The following is a 13,205-nucleotide window of genomic DNA, read 5'->3' as shown; positions in this document are numbered from 1 at the left end:
AACTTTAAACAATATAGCATAGTACGTTACTGTACCATGTTAAGGTTAAGCCATCAAATAATAAATATGGACAACTTTAAACAATATAGCATAGTACAATACTGTACCATGTTAAGGTTAAGCCATCAAATAATAAATATGGACAACTTTAAACAATATAGCATTGTACAATACTGTACCATGTTAAGGTTGAGTCATCAAATAATAAATATGGAAAACTTTAAACAATATAGCATAGTACAATACTGTACCATGTTACGGTTGAGTCATCAAATAATAAATATGGACAACTTTAAACAATATAGCATAGTACGATACTGTACCATGTTAAGGTTAAGCCATCAAATAATAAATATGGACAACTTTAAACAATATAGCATCGTACAATACTGTACCATGTTAAAGTTAAGCCATCAAATAATAAATATGGACAACTTTAAACAATATAGCATAGTACGTTACTGTACCATGTTAAGGTTAAGCCATCAAATAATAAATATGGACAACTTTAAACAATATAGCATAGTACAATACTGTACCATGTTAAGGTTGAGCCATCAAATAATAAATATGGATAACTTTAAACAATATAGCATAGTACAATACTGTACCATGTTAAGGTTGAGTCATAAAATAATAAATATGGAAAACTTTAAACAATATAACATAGTACAATACTGTACCATGTTAAAGTTAAGCCATCAAATAATAAATATGGACAACTTTAAACAATATAGCATAGTACGATACTGTACCATGTTAAGGTTAAGCCATCAAATAATAAATATGGACAACTTTAAACAATATAGCATAGTACAATACTGTACCATGTTAAGGTTGAGTCATCAAATAATAAATATGGAAAACTTTAAACAATATAGCATAGTACAATACTGTACCATGTTAAGGTTGAGTCATCAAATAATAAATATGGACAACTTTAAACAATATAGCATAGTACGATACTGTACCATGTTAAGGTTGAGTCATCAAATAATAAATATGGACAACTTTAAACAATATAGCATAGTACATTACTGTACCATGTTAAGGTTGAGTCATCAAATAATAAATATGGACAACTTTAAACAATATAGCATAGTACGTTACTGTACCATGTTAAGGTTAAGCCATCAAATAATAAATATGGACAACTTTAAACAATATAGCATAGTACAATACTGTACCATGTTAAGGTTGAGCCATCAAATAATAAATATGGATAACTTAAAACAATATAGCATAGTACAATACTGTACCATGTTAAGGTTGAGTCATCAAATAATAAATATGGAAAACTTTAAACAATATAGCATAGTACAATACTGTACCATGTTAAGGTTGAGTCATCAAATAATAAATATGGAAAACTTTAAACAATATAGCATAGTACGTTACTGTACCATGTCAAGGTTGAGTCATCAAATAATAAATATGGACAACTTTAAACAATATAGCATAGTACATTACTGTACCATGTTAAGGTTGAGTCATCAAATAATAAATATGGAAAACTTTAAACAATATAGCATAGTACGTTACTGTACCATGTTAAGGTTAAGCCATCAACTAATAAATATGGACAACTTTAAACAATATAGCATCGTACAATACTGTACCATGTTAAGGTTAAGCCATCAAATAATAAATATGGATAACTTTAAACAATATAGCATCGTACAATACTGTACCATGTTAAGGTTAAGCCATCAAATAATAAATATGGATAACTTTAAACAATATAGCGTCGTACAATACTGTACCATGTTAAGGTTGAGTCATCAAATAATAAATATGGACAACTTTAAACAATATAGCATCGTACAATACTGTACCATGTTAAGGTTAAGCAATCAAATAATAAATATGGATAACTTTAAACAATATAGCGTCGTACAATACTGTACCATGTTAAGGTTAAGCCATCAAATAATAAATATGGACAACTTTAAACAATATAGCATCGTACAATACTGTACCATGTTAAGGTTGAGTCATCAAATAATAAATATGGACAACTTTAAACAATATAGCATAGTACGATACTGTACCATGTTAAGGTTAAGCCATCAAATAATAAATATGGACAACTTTAAACAATATAGCATTGTAGAATACTGTACCATGTTAAAGTTAAGCCATCAAATAATAAATATGGACAACTTTAAACAATATAGCATCGTACAATACTGTACCATGTTAGGGTTAGGCCATCAAATAATAAATATGGACATTTAGCAAGACAGATAAATATGAAACTACTAAATGTTTTTTTATCAAGCGTACTTTAAAGAACAATGCATTTGTGTACAAGTTTTGCTAACTTCTACCTGCTAAAACAATTTCCAGGAGGCAAAACACTTTAAAATAGAAATTCTGTAATTTATTTTACCTAAACACTAGGTTACTTCAGTGTCGTTCCTCAAGTGCAGCTACAAAATAACAATACTAGCCTGCCATCAACAAATATTGTCATACAATCTACTCATCATTCTAGTGACACATACCAACTGGTATTGAAATCATTATGGAAGTGTTATGATGAGATATGTGAATTAACACCTCTTACTCTGTGAGAGAAGTGTATTGAAGCTTGAGAATAGAGTTTGCTTGCCAAGAGCTGGAGAAGAAATTATAGAACATGCTGACAGTTTAGTTGCTGTCACCAAGGAGGATTGTTTTTTTCTCTTGTGCACACAGAAGTGAGTGATGTTAGTAGCTAAGCCAATAGAGTGGATTTAAAATAATTTAGAAAAAAAAAATTATCTTTATAGATAGAAACAGGCATTTGGAACTTTGAGAATGCTCCCAAATATTTGTTGCAAAAACAAATTTAGCAGAATCCAGGGTGTAAATTAAAGATTATAAGGGAAATGCTTAAAGTAACAGATGGACTCTACGTACGTCGGCTAGAAAACAAGATGTTTTTAAAAGGTTTAAAGACAATTTAAAATCAATTAGTACATTCCCAAAGCAGTTTGGAAAATTGGAAACAAACTAACACCATAGCTTGGGCAACAAAGAGTTTAGTGAAAAATCAAAATATAAAAAGGTAAGTTAAAGCTTTGAAGACAAATCTAATTTAAACATTACTACTACTATTTTTATGCTATGAATAGGAACAAAACATATGTTCATGGCTACAGGTGAAGTGTAAGTATGTGATATAATGGAAAACTATTGAAATTTGGTTACATTTGGAGAATATAACTGTTAATATGGTTTATTTTGAAATTCCATGTTACACTACTTAACTATCACACAAGTTGGGTTCATCCTGTCTTGAGGGCAAAACTGTGCCATAGAAATAAACCTGTAATCAGTTGTCTGCACATTAGAAATGATGAATTCAATTAGAATTTATAAAATAAAAAAATTCTAATTAAATTTTATGCAAAACTTCGGTTTTGGATTACTTTCAGCTAAATACAAAACACTATTGTTTCTGAGAACAATATGAAACTTGTAGTCTCCTACAAGTAAAGTTTGCTAAATTTTGAGCAAATACACTCAGTGGCTCTCTGCACTAAGTGTCCCTAATTTTGAAGTGACAGACAAGAGGGAAGACAGCTAGCTATTCAACATCACCTACCACCAACTCTTAGGGACTCTTTAATAATAAATAGTAGGATTGACCAACACATAAAAATTGCTCTCCTGGCTAAAGGGGTAAGCACATTTGGTAATGGATTTTGATCCCATGGTATGCAGACTATGAGCTGAGTACGTTTTATTTCGAGCAAAGAAGTCACATTGTACCATTTGCCGTGAACGTGCAAGGGATCAAAACCTTGGGTGTCAGCATCGTACATCTGTAAACTTTCCACTGTAATACTGGAGAAAGAACTACATAGTTTTGAATAAAATAACTTGAACCTTTTATCTTTAATACAAGTATAATTATACAGACTTTACAGCCAATCACTATTTCAGGAAGTATAATTATACAGACTTTACAGCCAATCACTATTTCAGGAAGTATAATTATACAGACTTTACAGCCAATCACTATTTCAGGAAGTATAATTATACAGACTTTACAGCCAATCACTATTTCAGGTTTTATGACTTGTTACAATTACCTGTGCTTCTTTGAAAGGCCATAGATTAATGATCTAAAGATCTAACAAAAAATTATTCTACTGTTCTTTTCAAATGTGTAAGGCAATATGACTTCTTGTCCAGCAAAGATCTGTGTAGAAATCCTTACAATGATAAAAGTTTAGCTTCGAAATATTTTGCTAAAATTGCAGTCCTATTTTTCTTTATCATCTTACATCTAATTTCAATTATGTTGTTGAACTACAATCGAAAATGTTTTTTTATGGAACATGATGATGTAGGCTTAGTTAAATTATTTTACAGTCAACTGTATCAAGTTTCCTTTTGCTGACAAAACTGCTTTGTTGGGTCATGTTTATGTTAGGCCTAACCAGTTTCAGTAACTGATTAGTTATTACTTGTATTAAATGAAATGTTCTGATTAACAACTTAGGAAAGTTTTATTGTAATGTTCGGAAACATACTCTGTAATTAAATTTCACACTAAAGGTGTCTTCAATCACTTCTTTAAAAAAACTGTTTTGAAATTCTCAAAGCTGAAAATTCATACAAGAATGACTAGGATTTATTGGCAAGTTGGACAAATATTTGGTAAATAACCTTTTTTAACAGTAATATAAAATACTTCCTTTTGGGTAATCATTAACTTAAGTTGGATTACACACTTAAAGATTGGAACCAACTAAATCATAGGACTGAAAAATTGGATTTAGGCCTAGTGATAGATAAGTTGTTCAAGTCATCAAAAAGGTGTTCTCTTGCCAACAGTAAAGCTAACAGACTTCTGATATGTATTTATAAATATAAGTCAGAGGTGGTAATTATCTTTATGCAAATCACTGGTTAGACCTAATCTGGAATACCACATCTCCTTTTGCATGAAAGGACATTTATTTTTTGGAATTGGATCAATATAAGACTAGAAGGATGATTTTAGGGATGGTAGGGTTATCTTACAGGGATATGTTAAGGCCTCTTAATTTATTTTATCTTAACACAAGATCCGTCCCTCATCCAGAAATGCCTTGATAACAACAAACAAATAAATACAGGATTTATCAAGTTTAGTGAAACCTTGTGTAGGATATAGCATATGATGAGATATAAGGTACATAGTTTAAGAATTGGATAAAAATCAATTAACCATGTTGTGACTGACCACACCCTCAGGAAACCCTATAATTAATGAAACTTCTACCAAGAGGTCCACTACATAAGGCATCTTCTTATTTGTCTACCTTTGCATCTGGTTTACAGACAAAAGCCCTAAAGGTCTTTATTAGATAGCTATAAACCTCATTAATTGTGACTGGAACTTTGCTACTCTTTGGCCTGTTATTCTTGATTCCCTGTGTGTGCAAGGTTCCAAAATCTTCAACTGGCAATGTGCATAGCTGATGTGGATATAATTGTGATCAATGTTTTGACATTTCTTACTGAGGCAAAGCCATCTATCAAGCCCAAAGATGCTGTACTGTAGGTTTTGTGCTGACAAGAACAGTAGTGATAGCAATAGCCTTCTGTTCAATCAGAAGACCCAGAACTAGGTCTACAACCTCAAGAAGATAACGAAGAAGAATCCACCACTTGAAAAAAAAAAGTTCAATTCAGGTATGTAACCATTTCTGATATTGTAGCAAGATCATTATAACTTCTCCCAATTTCCAACTGAAATATATTACCAATAATATGGACTGCACTTTTGGATAGAATTGACCATGGACTTCCTAATGTTTTATGTAAAATAAAAAACAAAAGAGAGAGAGAAGCTCCCCTTGTGACACAGTGGTACATCTGCAGACTTACAACATAACATACTGGGACTGTATAGCTTTGTGCTTAACTTCAAAACAAACATAAATAAAAGATGTGATCTTATAGAACTATGCTTACAAGAATAACCAACAGACCAGATAGGATGAAGACCTCTTACTTTATTTTAGGAAAAAAGCAGGCTAGTTTCTAGTTAAAACAGTTTTGCTTTTCTTACAGGATGATTGGCTTATGGAACATGTTACCATCAGCAGTAATGGATGTCAACATTCAACAGAACTTAAAAGGGGAAATAATAATAATCTAATAAATAAAAGGCAGTTCAAACTTTCATTTGTTTTTTTCTTGGATGAGTTAGCAGGGTCAGTTATGAAGTCTCAAACAGATTCTTGTTGTTAGTGTGTTATGTTAAAAATGTGATAATCCAACAAAGGCTTATACCTTGAAATAACTACCATCTTTCTACTGATGAAGACAAAAAAAGTGTGGTATCAACAGTGAATCAACTACCGGTAAAGAAGGTTTTTAATAGTTTCCAAATTCAAACAAGTTGTCTTTACTGGACACACTCAAAAGTAGAAAGAAAAACAAACCCAAGCTTTCTGGGTGAGGTCTAACTCTCCAGATGTATACATTATAACAGCAACAACACTAAAAATATATTATAAAGACAACTAGTATTGAAACTTTAATCAAAATAAAGTACAGAACAATGTTTTAGCATTCTTAGGTCATCTTCAGATTAAGAGAGAGACTGTGCAACTGCCATTTGCTTGGTGCACATCTTAGGGGCAAGAGTGTAAACAGGTATGAGATTGTAGTGGACATTGCAGTTAAGATGCAAGGTTATTAATTAAAATAGGGGTAGAGGTGTTCCTTTATATTGGCTTCCTTTTGGTTTGGCCTCTTCCCATCTACTGCAATGCCCTCTACAATCTCATCCCTAAGACATGTCCAGCAATGGTCAGTTGCAAACTCTTTGTTAACATGAAGATGACCTAAGAAGGTCAAAATGTCATTCTGTACTTTATTTGTATTACTTTTAATACCCATACCAGCCATCTTGAGATACATTCTCACTTCAAATGGGTTTCACATCATCATGGAGAAACAACACTAACTCCTCATGATAATTCGAATCCAAGGTTAGAAACTACAAGAAACCATATCAGTTTACTCATCTCTTTTGACAGAAGGATTAGACATAGGATCACATAACAGATGCAATGAATTTAAAAAGAATAAAAATTAGAGCACTTTTGAATAGTTAACTATTATTTTTCAAAAGCACTCCAGTTTTTGGTTTGTTTGTTTTTTTAAATTCACAGCTAACTCATCTTGGTTAAAGGGGAAATATCCTATGGAAATACTACCAAGATGAAAGCCTACTTTGAAACAAACTTGGTCTGGATAAGAGCAAGTGACGGTAATTTGTACAGAAATAGCTAAACAACAAAACTGGAAGATTTGGGTATCAAGGACAAGAGAAATACTCGGCTTGTAAACTAATTTCCATTACACGGAATTTACATAGGCAATAGAGCATAAATATATATTGAGAAATCACAGTATGTTTTTTTTTACATATTATAGGTCATTTGGAATAATATTCTATACATACTATGTGAAAGGTAAGTCTGTGTGTATAAATCAAATAATGCTATTTGTGGCATCTCATGGCTTAGTGCTGTATCTAAAAGAGATCTCAAAATGTTCATTAAACAACAACTATACTAGTCTCCCATTTCTTATGATCTCACTAGCCAAACTGTAACAAAGATCTCAGAATGTTTCATTAAACAACAACTATACTAGTCTCCCATTTCTTATGATCTCACTAGCCAAACTGTAACAAAGATCTCAGAATGTTTCATTAAACAACTATACTAGTCTCCCATTTCTTATGATCTCACTAGCCAAACTGTACCAAAGATCTCAGAATGTTTCATTAAACAACAACTATACTAGTCTCCCATTTCTTATAATCTCACTAGCAAAACTATAACAAAGGACCATTTAGTTGTGACCATCTTCCACCAGGTTAAAGTGTATCCAACATTTATTTTTATAGTTAGAGCTGGGTGATTAGCTCTGTCAATCAATATAATTGATTACCTATAAACATGGATTATACTGATTATCATAATATAAATTAATCAATAAATCATTCATGATTAACATTTTTCTAAATTATTTCAACTATCCAAGTAATCAAAATATTTCCATTATGATTTCTCTATCACTTTTGATTAAAATAAGGTTGGTGAGCTTAATCATGGCTCATTAAAATAACAACCAAATTTTTTTTTCTGGTTATTACTATTTTTAGTTATTCTAAATAGTGAAAGATATTGGCTATATACATTAATTTTAAAAATATGTAAATTGTAAATTTCTTTCAAAATATTATGCTCTTATAAATGATAAAAAATAAATACATTAACTAAGAAATAGAAGATTATTTATTTTTTTATCAAGGTGCAATTTGTTTGTACAGAAAAACAGTATAGTAACTTACTTCTAAAAGTGCAAGGCTTTGGAATATCTGGACTGGGAACTGAACAAATTTCCAAACTCCTATGTAACACTTGTTACTAAGGATGTGAATGATCACTAACAGAAGAATGTAGCTCCACCTAGACAAAGATAAACATTTTTAAGCCTACACACTTAAATAAAATTAATTATGTAGCCATAGCATAGCAACTCACAGAATGTCAGAGTTTTTCAAGTACAAAGTTTTAGCTCACTAATCTCTTAACTGACTGCAGGTCTAAAAACTGTTTAGGATTCACGGTCAAACCCCTTTGAATCATTTACTTAGCCATGCCAAAGGTCTCGAATATTAATTTACTCTAATTCTGACAACAACAAAAAAATCCAAACTGAGGCTATACTGGTAGAGATCCAGGTAAGTAATGAAGTTCCATCGTGTATATGCACACCTTATGCTTGGTATAGCTGAGAAAAGTCTTATGGGTTAATTTGCTCTAAACCTGTCTGAAAGAATTAAGTGTCAAGGTTATTGTGGATTTCCTCTTGTGTGAATGTTGAGAATTATTTAAAATGATAGCTATAAATATTTAAGAAAGAAGTTTTGTGATTGTTTTCTATATTTCAGTATTTTTTTTTAAATACTGAGTTAATAACTAAAACATTGCCTGTAGTAAGTCAGAAGAGTCCTTTTTCCTAAAACTCACTATTTATGGCTTAATACGTGAATTTTTAAAAGAATTATCAGACAGTCCAAGGATAAAAATTATTATCTGAACTTAGAACACAAGGAATGGTTTCTTCACAACATAATGTTGCTGTTACCTGTAGATAAATATAGAAATTTGAACAATTACATTTGATGGTTGTTCAGTTGGTTGGTTGGGTTGGTGTTTTATGGCACAAAGCAACTAGGCTATCTGCCCCAAACATCCAGTGAAAAGTTATATTAAAATTCATAAAAGGAAATTAAAGGTAAAACAAAAAGTTTAATATTTTGAATTAAACATAAACAACATTAAATACAATATTTATATCTAGTTTACAGCAGTAAGAGAAAACCTACAGTAATACAAGTTATAAAGGATTTTCTGTAGGATAATTTTAATTATAATAACTTGCCAGGATGACTAATAGGTAAGTACAAACATCAGTGTTAGTCACCTGAAGTTTGCCTTTCCAGTCCTGGTTTAAGTTATTTGACGTTACGGCCATTTTCTAATTTCAAATTGAACTAGACGTATTTTGATTCTTAAAAGCAAATCGCATTAAAAACAGTCTAATGAATAAATTAAAGAAACTTAAATAGCATTAAAAAAATTAATGGTCTTTAAAGAACTAGAAACATTTGTAAGGTGGACAGTGTCACTATCACCAATAACACTGTCTAACGTTATGGATAAACCTCAGGACATAACATGTTTAAAATGGTGCCGTCATTTACAGTCTTAATGATGGCAAGACAGTAAAATGTGGCTAATTGTAACCTGAGTGTTACACAAACTACACACTGGTGCATCAGTTCCAAATAAAAGAAAACGATGAGTTAAAAAACTGTGACCAGTGCGTAGTCTAGTTAGAACAACTTCCTCTTTCTGATCCTTACGGAAGCAAGACGGCTAAAGTCCAATAGAGGGTTTTATTTGAAAAAGCTTATTTTCACATTGCTCATTCCAAGTCAACTGCCAGCTGGCACGGAGCCGAGCCTTGAATACAGGACCATAATCCATGTATGGAACAGGCACAGCAGTGATAGTGCCAGAGTAGATAGACTTAGCTGTGATGATGGTGAGCTCGTTCCCGCGAATACCAACGTGGCCTGGTATCCAGAAAAACTGGATAAAAGTAGATGTTAAAGAGAAATGGGCCAGTCGGTTTTGAATATTGACGAGTACAGGATGTGAAACAACGTTGCAACAGAAAATCAAGACACTTTCATCGATAATTGTATCTACAAAGAAATAGTTCAACAAATCTACTCTGATGTAATGCTAGCTTATTTTTAAAGTAAAATTTCAATAAAAGTATTTTTCTCGTGAAGGTTATGTATGAGTAAGTTGTTGTAGCACTGTCAGACAATTCCCAAATAAGCCACAAGTCCAATAACTTTCCATCGGAATTAGTAGTTACATCAGCCAAGAGGTCACGTATTTCTACTAGTATTCCTTGTCTTCTCTTGCAAAAACAAAAACTACTTTTATAAAACCATAAACCTCATACTCCTCAATAAAAACATTTGTATCAACATCTGTTAAGGGCCCAATCTTCAATTTTAAGATTTTGTTGACCTTTGACATATCCCAAAAAAACCTTGTTGTTGGTTATAACTTTACCAGCCAGCTGTTTCTCTCTTTTTTATTTCCTAATTTTTTTCTTCATAGTTTTTATATAGTTCTCTCCATTTAAACTTGTGGTATTTATCTCTGATTTTCATCTTTATATCTCTGGTAATTAGGTCTGATCTTCACTGTCATTCTATTTTATTAGAAATTTTCCATATCTGTCCAACATCACCTTCACACACATTGTTTCCAATTCACTAATGATGAATATTGTCTCATGATTTCACAGGTGGCTTTCTAAAAATTTTAAACTATAATTTATTTTTATCTTAACTTAATTTTAACATAACATCAAGCCTTATTACACAAATATTATTTTAGTCATACAGATTGGAATTGTATAGAGCTGATCAAATAGCTGCACTTTGTTTTAGAGGTTCAAATGTTCTTTTTTCCTTAATCACCAGTACTTTAAAACTGAGTGAAATGGTCCATCAGAATTTTTCCTGAAAAAGTTCAAATAATCCATCAACCAACACCACTTAACTCCTACAACAGGAGAAACTGTGCAGCCAAATATAGAGCACCTACACTTACTTCAAGGTCAACTTTGAATAAGGAAACTTATCAGAAACTTTACACACATAGTAAAAAAAAAAAACCTACAAGGAAAAGCACCTTTATTAAATAATAACAGTACTGCCTTCACTACAAATCATCATAAATTAATGTGGAAAATACAACAACACTCAGATACCATTAATAACTTAACACAATATAACTTATCACTTGAAGTTGTAGAAACTCTCAATAAATACACTCAAGCTACACAATATCAGGCTGGTAATTCACAAAACAAGAAACTGAATAACTCATGATATGTATACTTTATAACTCAAAGCACTAACCATTTTTAATTATAGCATTTGGTTAAATTTTTTTTCTTTGACCAAGTTTTGTTCATGGCATTACTCTTTAGTTCCTATTATTTAGTTTTTCCCACAATAATAATTCAAATAACTCTGACTACTGTAATGCTCACAAACCTATATTTTTAATAATTAAAATAAAAATGTATTGAATGGAAGCTGTAAACTGATGAAGCTGAAAATATCATGTTTTCCTCTCAACTGTTAATTTATGGAAAGTATGAAACTGGTTTTGGAATTTTTTTTTACTTTTACCTTGCATTTTAAAAAAGTATACCTGTTAAATTTTGCTTATCGCATAACCATGGCTGCTCAGAAGTTTATAAGTTATGGTGAAATCTTTTTTCTTTGTACACAAAAGGCCAATTAAAGCAAAAAATATTAATTTATTAAAATGTTTATACTAAAAAAAGTACACCACTTAATTTAAAACAATCACAATTTCAATAACTCTAAAACTCTACGTGTACATATAATTTGTAGACTTAATTTCTTGTGAGGTCCATTTGCTTGTAACACGAGTGAGAAAGCTGTTGTGTTCATTCTAGACACCTTTCGTATACTCAGATGGATAATAAGTGTTCTGTCTGTCGTGAAAGGATGTCAACTGAACTACAATTATTGTTTAAGTGATATCTATTAGTTATGGCCTTACAAATGTTACACTGAGAATGATCTCTCATATGGATAATACTTGTCAGTTGATATAAATGTTACATTTAAGGGAACTATGTGGCACTGAATATGGACACAATCGCTAAGAGTAAGAAGTAATTAAAGCCAGTAAAAGTGACTGTCCAACATGCCATAAAGCAAGTATAAACAAGTGTTTTAATAAAATAGTGCATCCTAGACTTAACTATTCCACTTAACATTATGACTCATTTATTTATTTGCTGTTAATTAAGTAAGTTCAAACAGAATGCAAACGTACTTAAGTTTAAGAATTCAATATCTGGATAAGGTACCAAAGAAAAAATGTTAAAGACAGTTAAAAGACAATTTTTTTTATTTTTTTTAACATTTAAGCTAAGGTAAAGAATGTACGACATTAAATTGCCAAGTAAACATTTCAAGTGTTTCATTATACAAAAGAGTAGGCCTTTAAAAACAAAATTAAAACACACAAACTATACTCCGTTTTAATTTAAACACCAGTATTACTTGCCAATAGTACTGCAGAACTCTATGTGGTGAAATATATGAAACTGTTACTACGGTTTATTCTATTCTTTCTTGTAAACTTATTTACAAGTCACCACCAGTATGCCTCTAACCCACTCCCCCTAATCGCCTTGCAAGTTGTAATAACAACGAGTAAAGCCTACCAGTCCGACGTTTGTACATCAAACGAAATCTATCAGTATCATTAACTTCATATTTAAAATGTATTTCGGCTCTTAGTTTCAGTTTAAGATATCTTACAAAATAAATAAAATAATACATACCCAAGAAACTGTACGAAATTGTACAACGCCAGATAAACCTTTCCAAAATTACCTGGCCCGTGTTTCTTGTTGCAAACCATTCTTATAAAAGTATTAATATAATTACAATCGAATTACAACATCAACTACCATATGCTATTACTTTCCTACCTGATAAACTCTAAAACTTAAAGACGTTTACTGATGTTAAGTTCAAATGCCAGTAAAAGCTGTTGTAC

General features: G+C 31.3%; 1 protein-coding gene across 2 annotated transcripts in view; it reads right to left on the bottom strand.

Moving 5' to 3' along the window:
* Positions 1-13,205, bottom strand: part of Hacd1 (3-hydroxyacyl-CoA dehydratase 1) — a 21,493-nt gene extending 8,288 nt beyond the window's left edge. The window contains exons 1-2 of one of the 2 annotated variants that reach the window (XM_076493771.1): positions 12,988-13,205; positions 8,354-8,471 (exon numbers count right to left, since the gene is read on the bottom strand). In XM_076493771.1, coding sequence (XP_076349886.1) covers positions 8,354-8,471; positions 12,988-13,067 — 198 coding nt within the window. In that variant the 5' untranslated portion in view covers positions 13,068-13,205. The remainder of the gene's footprint in view (positions 1-8,353; positions 8,472-12,987) is intronic. The other variant, XM_076493772.1, reaches the window with a different exon arrangement.

The sequence above is a fragment of the Tachypleus tridentatus genome, chromosome 3 (assembly GCF_004210375.1).
Source record: "Tachypleus tridentatus isolate NWPU-2018 chromosome 3, ASM421037v1, whole genome shotgun sequence".
Taxonomy (NCBI): Eukaryota; Metazoa; Arthropoda; class Merostomata; order Xiphosura; family Limulidae; genus Tachypleus; species Tachypleus tridentatus.
Note: the sequence above shows the minus strand (reverse complement) of the source record. Positions and strands in the feature narration are given on the sequence as shown.